Here is a 13,998-nt window from a genome sequence, read left to right as displayed (position 1 = left end):
TAACAGATCAGTGTGTTTGTGTGTGCTGTGTTTTCCTGGCCTGAGACCACCCTGTAATGTAGACACCGGGCCTCGTGTCATTGAGGATTACAGTCTAAGTATCACAGCGCTGGACTGTGATTACAGGACCGGCTGCAATGAGGATGAGTGCGCACCGGTCTGCGTCTCCTCCTCCTCCACCTTATCAGCGGCAGCAGACCACCGGGCCGGGGAATCAGCCTCATCTTTGATCTCCCCTCTCTCCTCTCCTTATCGTTCCCTCCGTACCTCCTCACTGCGGAGCACCAAATCTTTCTGCTCATATTAACATAGCCGGTGCTCTGAACGCAGGAATACCCACAACTAATTGCTCGCTTTGAAGCTCACGTTGCCTGTGTTTGCCCATCCCCCCCCCCCCCCCCCCCACAGCCTCCCCGAGTAATGGTACAGGAGAGATTGAGGGGCCACATACGGAGCCTGGGTTGACTGAGGATTCATTTATCCCCTTTATGAGACCTTCCCCACCCCCACCTCCTCCTTAAAGCTCCTCTCCCCCTCCTACCCCTCCTTCCTTGTATCTTATTTTTTGCTGCACATAATCCATTTATTGGCCAAGGAAGCAAGTGAGGGGTGAAAGACAGCGGATATAAGAGAATGGATCAACTCGGCCTCGGTTTGTCGTGCTAACGAGTGAGGGAGCAAAGAGTTGGCTGCCAAAGGTATACGAGGAAACGTGTGCTCGCACGTCCAAGCTTGGATGCACCACACAGGGTGTGTTGTGTACCACCGTGTGCATGTCTAGTTAATTGTGTCTCCACACTCACTGGAAACAGAGCTTTTTTTCCCCCTCAGGGTTGAAAACAGACTGGCAGGATTATTGTGCATGACATTGGAAATAGAGTTAATAGGATTCTACAGCCCCCAAACCGCAATTCCACCCATAGACACACCCACACACACACACATCTCCCTACTCACACACATATGATACAATATCATAATTATCACTGTTCAGTTTTAAAAGCACCAGACACTGAAATTATATTATGAGGTTGATCCTCCCACTCAAGTCCAGTCTACCTCGTGTAGTGATGCATCTAAAAGAAGTCAGCCATCACCGTCTCCCAACATGAGGCCGGTCCAGCTGAGGAGACCAATCAGCCAATGAAAGGAGAATACCTGAAAAGACAATGGCGAAACATCACAAAGTTCTTTGGCAGAGTTATGTCAACTCCAAGTAATAATAAAGTAACCTGGTTGAAATCCTTAATTGCCTTCTCATTCAATCAGTCTGTGGTGTTTGTCCTTTTAGATAATCCTTTACTTAACATTTCCTCGAGAGCAGAAGGTTGTGAGCGTGTTCCGCCTCCTCTCTGATTGTGATTGATATTCCGACAGGAGCCCTTAGTGGCCCACCAGCATATCAATCAGCTGATACGAGTCAGAGAGTGAGGGCTGCCACACTGACTGACGCTCCACCTGCTAATGAAGCACGCCGCTCTGACAAGCTGTCAGATCTGCAGGAACCTGGTCGTCTTGCTCATGCAAATATTTTTGACCATCTCATCTCTGTTTGCATGACAGGCTGCTTCTTTCCTTTTCTTTTTTGCTAAATAGTTTTTGACAACCGCTGTTTTTCATTATTGCGCTCATGTCTCAGTGAGAGTTGAACAATAGCAGTCCATTGTTGTGATAAACAACACGGCTCCCTTATCCGGTGAGAGCCTTAATGTGTGAAGTTCTGTTCAGGCCGTACTGTAAATATTAAAATATTTCCAGTATTATCCCCCCCCCCCCTCCTTGCAACAGCGAGGAGATCAAAGGGGTGCGGCACGCCGAGCCTCTTTGGAGATATGATGCAACCTGACAGCTCAGCTTCTGTTGTTAGTGAAGACTCTGTGATGCTGTCAATTATTCTTTTTTTCCCTCTGTTGTTTCAAGCTGAGGGCTTATCTCGTGAATGTGAGCCATTGTTCGCCGCATCGCAGGCAAAGCAATAAAAAACGTTTTCTACTTGATGCAGCAGTTGAGCAGAAATGTGGATTCCAGAGGCTTCTGCTCTTTTGGCCGAATGTGTGACACTGAATTAGTGGAATTTCTTGTTGACAAGCGCTTAGAGAAATCTGTCTCACCGCCTCTGGAAACTTATTTCCAAAAACGCACCGTGAGCAAGATGAGCCTGGAGATCACAGAGAGTGCCTTGTGTTTATAAGTACAAATATATGAATTAAAAAAAAAGAAAAAGCAACCTCACATGACTGACAACATTGAACTAATTGTTAATCCTGTTCTATCTTCCTTATTGACTTTAACTTATTTAAAGCAATGACTCAGCAGCTTGACCTTTGCTTCAGTCACTGAAGCTGCATACAAACCCACAGAGGCCTGAACTATTCAAGTTCGATCATATATGTTGACATTTTACTAGTTAAAAAATAGTTGGGACATCAACTAATTATAATTAAGTTCATAAGTTACAGTAGCTTGTTTGTATCAATCTTGTTTTCCGAACCTAAATAGGTCAACTCCATTAACTTCTTCTCTGCTCATATTTTATGCAATTAAGGCTCAAATATGAGCCTGAATGTGGGGGTTGGTGTTGGGGGGTGAGCTTGTAAGTGGGTGGGGGGGTGTCCTGGGCATTGCAATGTGGGTCATGCATCAGTGGTGCAAGCCAGTAAACAATTCGCGAGTGGGATGCGAGGGCTGGTGAGTTCATGCTCACTGTTTGAGCAAATTAATTACTTCCCTTTTAGTGCCTCTTCTGATGTCGGGCGGCAGATGAGTGGCTGCCGACAACAACCCCTCGCTGAGCGCAGTGTAGAAGTTACTGTACCGATTATACACTGCTGACCTCAGGCCTGTGGGGTCCTCCTTCAGTGATGATGACGACATGTGTTGAATTTCTAAATCCACCAAGTATCAGTCTGTCTTACTGTCTGTCAGAGCTTTTATTTTGAAAGGTTCTGCTTGGTAGAGTGTGTCACTTGCTTGACAGACCACTGAAGTAGCCAACAATGCAATGGAGGAAAAAATAGAACCAGTTCAGTAAATCATTCAAACTTACACATGAACAACACACATTAACAGAAGGGGTGCAAATTCAGATTCAATTTATGAAAAACATTTACAATTAAATCTTCACTGCAGATTAAAGCCGGTAGGACGATCACAAAGTTTTCAAACTTCACTCTGCACATATCGACTGGTTATAAAAAGCTCTGCACACGACGCCCGGAAAACAAACAATGAAAAGTGACAGTTTATTTATGGAACTGTTTTACGAGGACTCACTCTTCACAAGGAATAATGCTGAAGTAGCTCAGGATCAGGCAAACAGCCCGTTCTAAACAGGCAGGTTTAGAACAGGGACCTGAACTAAATAGATTTAAATGATTTAAATAGAATGACTGGATGTAATTTCAAAGTCCCTGCAGTCAAACACATCAATTTGCTCTTTATGCTCCTCGCAATAGAGGATGCACGTTTAATTATAGGGACAAAGGTCAAATGCATCAGTCACCGTGGCTCATTTACACATCTGTTATACAGACTGCTTGTTCAGGTTACAACTTCAAACCAGACGCACACGAAGCCTCCCGATCAATACTGCCTTTAATAGCAGGCATGAAATCAGACAAAACCAATCGCTTCAGTGAAGCCGCGCGAGCTGTTGCAGGGGAGCGAAATGGCTCGGTGGACTTTGACTAGATTGGTTTTGGATAACCATTTAAAATCACAAGCCCGGTGGCCGTCGGCTGGATCTGCAGACAAGTCGACTCCTTGGAAACACAGGTATTAGATCCAGGAGAGAATCAGAGTGACTCAGCAGCGACCACAACGTAATCTGAGACCACAGGCGGTCACATCAAGAGGTCGTCATATATTATTTAACGTGAGATCATTTCAGAAATGAACAGTTTTCTAAATCTCATGAAAGGCAAACAACTGCAGCTAAATTATCATAATATTTCAAATAGAAATTCCCAAAAACCAAAAGTGTATCAACATTTGAGCTTGACTTTTCATACTTCGTGTGGGTTGGGTTGTGACCTTGATTTCCTCTGCTATTGTGCAATATTTAAACCTTAATTATTTATGATGTTAAATGTTTAAAGGCTTTCCCATTTTCAATTTTTCCCCCACTTATTGATATATATTTTTATTTACATATTTAAAGCCCACTCAGCACTTTGGTTTAAACACGCTTGACTGAAGCAGTCTGAAGGGATGGAGCACCAGCTTCACGTCACTGCTGCTGATGTGTGTCCTGCTCCACTGCTCCCAGCTGTGGGACCTGATCAGCATAATATTCACCAGTGCTGCTCTGCTCCTGCAGTGGCTGGTTTGCATATATGCAAAAAGGTTGAGCACAAAAGCAAAGTTCCCAGATTGCAGAGCACTTTACCACGATGAAGGTTTGATAAAGAGTGCACGCTAGCAGCTGATGAACTGCACGTGTTGTCGTTGCTGTGTTACATGTTCATCCTGTGACGCAGCATGACCTTAAGGTGACAGATTGGTCCCTGTTGTTTTGTTTATCATTACAAATGCACTAACGTCAGCTGGATTGATGGTAAATTTCCTGTCATTATTTCTTCTCCCTCTTCTCTTCCAGAATCTCGTACTGCACAGCGGATAAAACTCAGGACAAGGTCTTTGCGTACGTCTCCCAGTGTCAGTTCAACGAGACACTGGAGTGCCACGCTTTCCTCTGCCAGAAGAGGAAGATTGTAAGTGTGCAGTCCTCTGACTTTCTCCTATTTACCAGTATTTAACTGCATTTGCCTGTAATTAGCCGTATAGTCCAGTGTTTATCTGTCTTTAACAGTATATAGCTGGAGGGCATTGAATACATTTTATAGCAGGTCAGGAGGTCAGTTTATGTGGGGATGGACTTCAGTGGATATCTAATGATTCTATCGGGCAACAAGCGACATGAATGTAGATAGCTCCATCTAGTGGCAACCTCTGTAAGGCCACCTCATCTCAAGCAAGTCTAAGCTATTACATTATTTGAGTTTTAATAGTATCATTTCAATAGAAAAATATAGTAATTCCATAATATGTATATTATTTTGAATAAATGTCAAACTTGCGTCTAATGGATAAGAAATCAATTTGAACACGTTAAATCCAAACCTTCTCCTGACACAGCTTCTCACTGTGTGTGATTCCTCGTGTTGTTAATGTGTTTCTTCCTCTCCCAGGCTCAGGCTGTGACCTTAACCGTAGCCCAGGCCTTTAAAGTGGCTCTGGATCTTTGGGAGATTGCTCAGGAAGGTGAGTTCACTGAACAAAGGGAAAGTGACCTTGTGCGGCAAGAAAGGTATTGGAAATTTCCTCCGCTGACCTCCTCTCCCTTACTCTCTGCACTGCTCTGTAAACGTGACACTGCTGTACTTCATTCATCTAAAGCTGCCTCTCATCATGAGTTAATTAAAACCAAATTTAAATGCATCCTATTGTTTTCTTCGGTTTCAATTTTTCAAATTGATTTTGTGTCAACAGGCAAAGGCAAGAAGACCAGGCCCTGCTGCTCCTGTGCACCAAGCAACACGCCGACAGAAACAACAGACAGTCAGTGTGTTCCAGAAGGTACGTTCGTTTTACTCCTTGCTCATCCACAGTGTCAAATCAAATAAGAAACATGGTTTATATCAGTAAGAACCAAAGATAATGCGTTGAGAAATACTTCAAAACAACTGATGATGATCCATATTACTCCTAAATAAGGATTGTAACTCCTATAAGCATCGTTTCCATTATAAAAAAATAGAAGATATTTATTATTTATTTCTCTAACAGAGTTTCAGATGTAGTTACTGCTCCAGGACTTAGACTGTACATGGACATGAACAACGTGACAACTTCCTGACAATTTTGTCAAAGTATCTTGATCGCCATCTGGTGGCTGGCTGCAGTACAGGTCATAAATCCTGAATGTCCCCTGTTATTAGATGGGAATGGAGCGAAACAAAAGCATTCCCTTCATTTAACTTTGAGTCACTCAGGAATTTACTAATCAAATGTTGTTGATTGAATCAAAGAATTTGATTTTAAATATATTTTTCTGGCCGTACCGGTTGAAGCGATTGTAGCTGGCTTGTATGTTTTTTTTGTGTTTTACAATTCTGGGATTTTGCTGTAAAAAATGAAAACTGTAATACATTGCATTCAGTGAACTGATAAATTGAAAGGCTGCTGTGTTCACTTGCATTATACAATGTACAATATAGTGTGACCTGTCACACAAATTTAACGCAATCACTTCTCACACACACGTAGAACCAATCGCCTAATTACTTGAGCCTCATTAGTCATTCAGTAGAGCAGCTGTTTTTCAGTACTTTCAAATGGCCTTGACATTTATAGGTCAAATATTTTTTACACTCCTCAGGGGGTCAAACAGTCCAAAAATAAAAGAGACTTAATCACCCATTCAGACCAAGCCTGGCTTTTCCAGCCCCTTTCAATTAAAATGTGCTCTGCTCCCGGTGGAACTGGCCCGAGGACAGAGGGAAAATCTGATGTGAAGGCTTCAAGGACCCCGGGAGTAACTCAGAGAGGTGTATGAAAGTTTTACAGATGTGATTTACATTAATTAAGATGCAGGTGCCAGTGGTCCAGAGATGCCCCCCAAAAAACTGACAAGTCTCCTCCTCTCTCTCTTGTGTGTGTCTGTGCTAAACCCGTTTCTTTCTCCTGTCTTGTCTCCGTCTTGCCTCCTGTGTCGTCCATTGTTCACTGCACTTTCTCTTGATCCACCCGTCATCCTCTCGTCTGAACCTTCCTTCTCCGGCGCACCCAGCGGCCCACAAGCCTGTCCGGATGGAGGAGAGACTCCGGTCTCGGCCTTTCTTCTCCGCCGCCCTCAGCTCGCTCTCACCACGTAGTAACCCTTCCCGAAGGCGGCCGATCAAACATGACTCTTGGGTAGGTCAGACCATCCGGCTCCTATCAGCTGATTTTTGCGTATCTTTACACCCAGAGGTGCCCAGCCCTCATGCTCTCATAAGCCTTTCATAAAAACAGCTATGTTACTGTGACCTCTATAAGCCTCTCAAGGGTAAGAGACATTCATTTTCAATTTCATCAATGGATATATTGGTACTTTATAAGTGAATAGTTAAAGTCAGCGGTTAATAAATTAAACGTTTCAACTTCACTTACACGTGTTCAGCACTAGGTGGCAGCATGTACTTTTCCTCACGGACTGAACTCACATTGAGAAATTAATCTGTTTTCACTGTTCCATCATTTCCCTGAAGGATTTTCACCTCATTTCTAGACATTCTGTTTCAATTCAGTCCAACTTCATCTTACATTCTCTCCTCTTCTACCAAGTGTGGTAATATACGTCCTGCATCGGGTTAAATAGGATATTTATCCTCTGTAACTTGAATTGATTGTATCCATTAGCAATGAAATAGAGAAACAAACATTGTGTTACACTCACAGTGATTGTAAGATGATGTATTTTGCAGGATTAGATTGTCCAGTCAGTCACGGAGTAATTTATGTGTCTTTTGAATTAGATATAATAAAGTTATGACGAACGACAGAGTCAGTGGAGATGCATAGGGCAGCAGGATTATAACTTAGGGGCTACAATCCTGGTTATTGATGTGTGTATTAATTCATATTGTTTATTTCCCACCAGGATGTGGAGGATGGACTCGAAGATGCGTTCTCAAGGTAACCTCTGCTTATGACTGCAAGGCGGCACAACACTGGGGATACAGTACTCATTCATTTATTAATCAAATTTTCAACACTAAACACTTGAAGGTCCAGTGCTTAGGATTTTGGGGGGAATCCATCAACAAAAATGTTATAAAATATTTATAATGCATTTATAGATTATGTAAAGCACTGATGCTTTTTGTGTGGAGGGACCTGAAGCCAATCACAGTTAATGTCGGTCTAGAGATGTGGGTACAGCCAGCGTATCGCAGGGCGAACATACAGAGACAATCATTCACTCTCTTAATATTCATAATTATATTTATAATTCAGTAGAGTATAATCACACATGACCAAACCCTGGCTCAAGAGAAGAGAAGGCTTTTCACTTTTTACCCGAAGGTCACTGTAGTTTCTCCTGCAGGTTTGGAAGGGGAGGCTGGGGCTAGGGGTTTTCACAATGTTGCATTTTTGAACTTTGTGAAGGACTGATGTCACAGATGCCGTTTCATCTTCTTGTACATTTACAATCTATTTCTGAATTAATTGATACTATGAACTTAAAAATACAAATTTTATTTCAAGATGAAGGTATTATAGTAGGTTTTTAGCTGCAGCTGAGAGAGCTCTGGATGTAAATTATGATAGAGGAGTGTTAACACAACTGTACTCTACAAAAGAAGGTGAAAAGAAAGTAACAGAATTTGCAATATGCATTCACAGTTTAACAGAAACATGTGATTGGGCTGTAGACACCATGTGTAGCCAGCAAGCATCATTAACTCTTCCAAAGGTCGCTGTGGCACAAACAACCTGCAGCAGACAATAGAAAAACGACTGCGGAGATGATCAGCCACCTCTGCTGACACGGCTGAGCCCAGATGGGCGCCCCAGCGTGCATCATCCCTTTGAGCCGGGATTACGATGCAACACCTTTTTATTTTCCTTTCAACGTGCGAAAGTCTGTGAAATTTTTAGTTCCTGGCCGAGAGACGTCTGCAGAGAGAAAATAAAATGTGAGTCTCACGGGTTAATGGTGAGTCAACAGAAGTCATGCATGGATGAGCTGACTCCATGTGACTCCATGTGATGGACAGAAACCTTATTCTGCACCATAGACTGAATGTAAAGATAGAGGAAAGGAAAGCTTCCAATAAGGGAAGCGAGAGTGTCCAGATCGCCCCCAGGTGGCTGGCTGTAGTATAGGTCATAGTTATCTGATGACTTCAAAATTGGGTGAAACTCAAGGGGCGGTGTTTGTATCCAGGATACTGTGGATTCCTTTCTGACTTGTGGGAGGAAGTGCATTTTGTAACTCTGACAGACTCCACCTCTCTTTAACAACGTCCTTCCATGCAGCACAAACTGCTGAGGAGGTAGACCTCACAATTCAGGAACTGTCTGCACACTCTGCATGGCTCTCAATGTCCTCATACAACCAGATGATTGTGTGTGTGTGTGTGCGTGTGCGTGTGCGTGTGTGTGTGTGTGTGTGTGTGTGTGTGTGTGTGTGTGTGTGTGTGTGTGTGTGTGTGTGTGTGTGTGTGTGTGTGTGTGTGTGTGTGTGTGTGTGTGTGTGTGTGTGTTCAGAGGCTGAGCGGGTGATTGGAGGAGGAAGGCAGGTCATCAAGGGGGCTGCTCACAGCAGGGACGGGGGGGGGGAATACTGACTACCAGCGTGGGTGGCTGTCTAATGGTGGAAGGTGGAACCGTTGATAAATGTGACATCCTGCTGGTCGGGGCTGAAGGATTTTGGGGGGTGCCGCAGCAGAGACCTCCTCCGCAGAAGTCAGCGGGGCTGTCAGGCTCTGAAGTGTCGGCGAGTGAGCGGTGGATGAGATTGGTCTTGAAACCTGGATCGTCCTGCATCACACTGAGCTGTCACAACTGTCGCGCCTATTTAATGTTACATGTACGTTGACTGTGGACCAGCAGAGCAGGGGTTGTGGTCTTGGATTTTGGCAAACATGAAATCCGATGGCTGTGCAGTAAAACACAGACCTCTCAAAGACCACTCAGCAGGCGTCATGAGCTCCTTCTCGGCTTCCCTTTCACCCTGGTTAAGAACATGTGAATCTAAAACTTGCTGTGGGTGTAAGCTGCTTGGTTAGTGGTGAATGTTACACGTCTTCCACTGCCCCTTAGGTTCAAGTAGCAGCTATAAGAGTCCTTACCAGTGCTGTATATTTAGTGATACAACCAGCAGAATCATTTTTAATGTATGCGAGCACAGGTCAGGGGGTGTGCTCTGTATAAATATTAGTTTTTTTCTTCAGGTGGAGGCTCTGCACTTTCCTCCAGGACGATTGGCGATAACCACCATTGGCATTCACTTTGTTTATGGATTTAATTAAATGATTTGATTTGTATTTAAGATTTCTAATACAAGCGTTGACCTTAAAGTTGAAGTGACTATTATGTTAACGCTCTTTTGGCTCCATCATAAACTGGGAGATGCTTAAATAATTTAAACCTCATCTAAATGGACTGGTGAGCCTCTTTCAGTGTTTCTTTCCTGTATGCATGGCGGAGCAGGGACAGCCCTCGCAGCCGTGCAGACACACTTCTCCTGAAAGTCTCCTCTCCGTGAACAGTTTCAGCAAAAGAGTGTTTTCACTTATTCTAACCTTTGATTTGCATCATCATGCTTTTCTTCTTCTGTCCTCTGCCCGGCATGCAGCAACATGGAGGTAGAGATGGACACCGGTGAGTGATGTGCTCAGTCAGTTCATGTTTGCATGTTGCATGACGCCATCCAGGAGAGAGATATCATTAAATAACCAAACGCATCCAAATCTGTTCATTGGTGACTTCACCTGTAAGAAAACCACATATTATGAGTATTTTACCCCACTCATTACATTTGTAATATAAATGTAAGGTGAGGGATCGATGTGCGGTAAATGGATAAATGCTCATTAGAAGAAACGGCCCTTATCTGTTTTCCACCTTCAGCAAATTCACAATCACCACCCTGCTTCCTGTTAGAGAGCACATTTGTCTGATCCAACCAATCAGAAGCTGAATGGACTGACTATGCATTTCCGTGCTCCTCAGAGCTCAAGATTTAGGTGAAAGGGATCTATTGGCAGATATTGAATATAAAATAATCCTAGCAATGTATTTTTTCATGATTGTGTAATGATCTAAATTGTACAAATTGTTGTTTTCTTTAACCGATGGACCCTTTATATTTGTAAACTATATTTTTAAGGAGTGGGTCTCGACCATAGAGGGTCTCTTTCATGTTTGCAAAGGGAGGGTGAGGTGAGAGGTATTCAGCTGCAACGTGCAACTTCACCTCTAGATATCACTACATTCTACACTGAACCTTTAAATCAACTAATCAGTTGCAGAGTCACAGTTTTATTCTTTCTGTGATCAAGTTATCATTTGGTTTCTGATGGTGACTGTGGTTTATGTGAGGAAACTCAAAGGTATTGCTATTCTCCACCTGTCATGACTCGTCACATTGCACTCTGTGTGTTTGTTCGTTGTAAATCCTTCATCCAACCTGCAACTGCATTTTTTCTTTTAGTTTTTTTAACCTTTTGCAAAATGCTGTGAACCTTTTTGAAAATAGTAAATATTTAATGCCTCCGACCTCAATGCAATTTTTGTTTTTCCTTCTCTCTCTCTCTCTCTTTCTCTCTCTTCTCTCTCTCTCTGTCCCTGTCAGACTGGCCGAGTCCCGCTCCGAACCCGTCCCTGACGATGCAGCTCTGAGTCCCCAGGATGTCTGCACAGAGGATCTGTAGTCAATCTACAACATGGATTTTTTTTCAAGAACTGCCCAATTTACACTGTCACAACAAACTCATAGTCCCTGAGATAAAAAAAACTGCATACATCAACTGAACAGGGAGAAAATAAACACGCTCCCTGGTGCATAACCAGGATCTGAGAGGCTGTGTTTGAAATGCAGAGGCTGCTGCAGAGGAGCCAGAATGAAGAATATCTTAAACTCCAGTTTCTGTGAATACTCCGCAACACACAAATTACTGATCATTGTTGTTGTTCAAATGCTGCTACATGAACGACAGAAGACGAGAAAAGTGATATATTTCAACTAAAAAAACACAAGATTATCTGAAAACATATTGAATTGGCTAACGTTGGTCCATTACATGTGTTGGTATTGACATGTGTATCATTATCAAAACCTCGTAGAGAAAAGGAAAGATGCTTTGTACCAAATTTAGCTTCTATATACCAAGTTGATGAACTATCTAAGTTCCAATTGATTTTTCCGAGTTCTCCATTTGTTGCCCCCTGACCAGACTCAGATGAACAGAAACAATTAAACATAGAGCAACGACTATGATATCAATACAAATGGCCCAGCATCACTTATATATATTAACAATACTGGACAATATATTGATATTGTAAATGTTTCATTTACAGACATCCAGTGACTCTAATGACTATTGCACAGAGTCTCCTCCTTTTAATTTTTTACAATGTGTAAAAACACTGTTGCACATGGATTCCACTTTTAAATCCCTGATGAAGATTTACTTTGTGTTAAAAAAATATGTATGTGTGTGTGTGTGTGTGTGTGTGTGTAGGCTGCCATCACTATCTGAAATTGTGAGAGCTGTCAGATCTTGTTTATCTGATGCGACTGGCAGCTGTTCCTCCTGCCGTCACAGGACGAGATCCTGCGTCAGAAGCTGAAACGAATGTTCTGTCAAGACGCTGAGAGAATTATACATTTGTCCTTGAGTGTGTTGCGCTGATTGGAGCACTTCTGTTGACAATGACACAGCATGTGATAGTAGTAATTAGACACACTGTACCCATGTGTGATCTTCTTATTGATGGCAGCATAAATGCATCGTAATGAAAACCACAGTCAACGACCACAAGCAACTTAAGCAACATAAATAAAGGAGATAAATTATCTATGACATAATTTATCAAGCTCCAAAAACCCCAGATCCTACATTTCCCATAATGCTTACTGTTGTAAATCCGTGGTCTCCGGATTCAAGTGGTGATGACATCACTATGACATCATCAGGGTTATATTGTTAAACTTTGTCCGGAGCCACAACCGAATTCATATGTAAGATTTCGCAGAATGTGTGGAACTCATAGACTGTAAATGAAGATGAACGACATGACATCTCCCCAAAAGTGAAGCCAAAGCATCTCCTTCTCCCCCTGGTGGCTGTCTACAGTATAGGTTGTTAACCTGCGCAACTGAAGTACATATCAAATCAGGTAGTTCTTATCACGCTGGTGTATGTTCAAGGGTTAAAACATCAGGATTGACAGCTAATACTGACTTGCAATTGGCCGAGAGTGTGTGTTCGTCAGCCTCCGGCTCTGTGGCTTCACCTCTGCGGGAGGAAGGGCAGATGCGTTGTCCATCTTTATATACACAGTCTGTGGTTGGACAAAACATGATGAGTAAAGTGAACTTGATGTGTAAAATCTGTGGAGTGAACAAATTTATAGATGGTTTTACATCAAATTTAAATAAGAGCGATTGCAAACTCACAACCTTACTGTTGTAGATAACTCAGTCATCAGGATTATAATCCACTGACAACCCATTGGTGTGATATAAAGAAAACTCATATTCATCACTGAACACTGCAGCAGAAACAATGTCTCACTTATCATTTAGCTGCCACAGTCTGAAGACCGGTAACAAAGACAGCGGTACGACAAGGCCAGACATTTCAAATAAAGAAACCTATTTCCGTATATGCTGTATTTTTTCAACGTCGGAGCTGTGCAACACATGTATGCATATTGTATGTATTGTAAATGAAGTAGGATTTCACACAGGTCGTTTTTTAAAAAAAATGATAATTATCACTTGTTCATATGTGAATGTCCACATTGCTTGTTTGTTTTGCTTTAGGTTAGACAATTTATACAAATCTAATTGTATGTGGTTTTTATTTCTTATTTTTTGATACGAGCGTTGGTAACTCTTGAGTTGGTAAGCCCCCCCCCCCCCCCCCCCAAAAAAAAATCCCCAGGGATGGATGCTGTTCACGTGTGCGTCCCGAATCATATCGCAGACAAAATTGTTGCTGTGCTTCGACTTTTGAGAAATATTTCCATCCTCCTCTTCAGCAGACGCTCTCTATCAAGAGCTCCCCCTCTGTGTATTCATCGGGTCATGACGGAGAATGATTGTGACGGCGGGAGACGCTGGGGACTCGGTGTTGTTGTCATGACACCCGCTGCAGAATAATTGGATGGCTTATCAGGTTATGCCACGAAGCTTAATTGCATTGTTACGCTCCTGACTGGCTGAAACGCCAACTTTGTTTGGGTATCATAAATAGCTCCCAGCACGACTATAGTTGA

At 42.7% G+C, this 13,998-nt stretch overlaps 1 protein-coding gene across 1 annotated transcript in view; it reads left to right on the top strand.

The window, feature by feature from the left end:
• Positions 1-13,633, top strand: part of si:dkey-71h2.2 (low density lipoprotein receptor adapter protein 1) — a 36,998-nt gene extending 23,365 nt beyond the window's left edge. The window contains exons 4-10 of the mRNA XM_062412071.1: positions 4,598-4,712; positions 5,190-5,262; positions 5,491-5,577; positions 6,791-6,915; positions 7,643-7,677; positions 10,346-10,371; positions 11,345-13,633. Coding sequence (XP_062268055.1) covers positions 4,598-4,712; positions 5,190-5,262; positions 5,491-5,577; positions 6,791-6,915; positions 7,643-7,677; positions 10,346-10,371; positions 11,345-11,391 — 508 coding nt within the window. The 3' untranslated portion in view covers positions 11,392-13,633. The remainder of the gene's footprint in view (positions 1-4,597; positions 4,713-5,189; positions 5,263-5,490; positions 5,578-6,790; positions 6,916-7,642; positions 7,678-10,345; positions 10,372-11,344) is intronic.
• Positions 13,634-13,998: the final 365 nt, after the last annotated feature.

Source organism: Platichthys flesus, chromosome 18, assembly GCF_949316205.1.
Source record: "Platichthys flesus chromosome 18, fPlaFle2.1, whole genome shotgun sequence".
In the NCBI taxonomy this organism is placed as follows: Eukaryota; Metazoa; Chordata; class Actinopteri; order Pleuronectiformes; family Pleuronectidae; genus Platichthys; species Platichthys flesus.
Note: the sequence above shows the minus strand (reverse complement) of the source record. Positions and strands in the feature narration are given on the sequence as shown.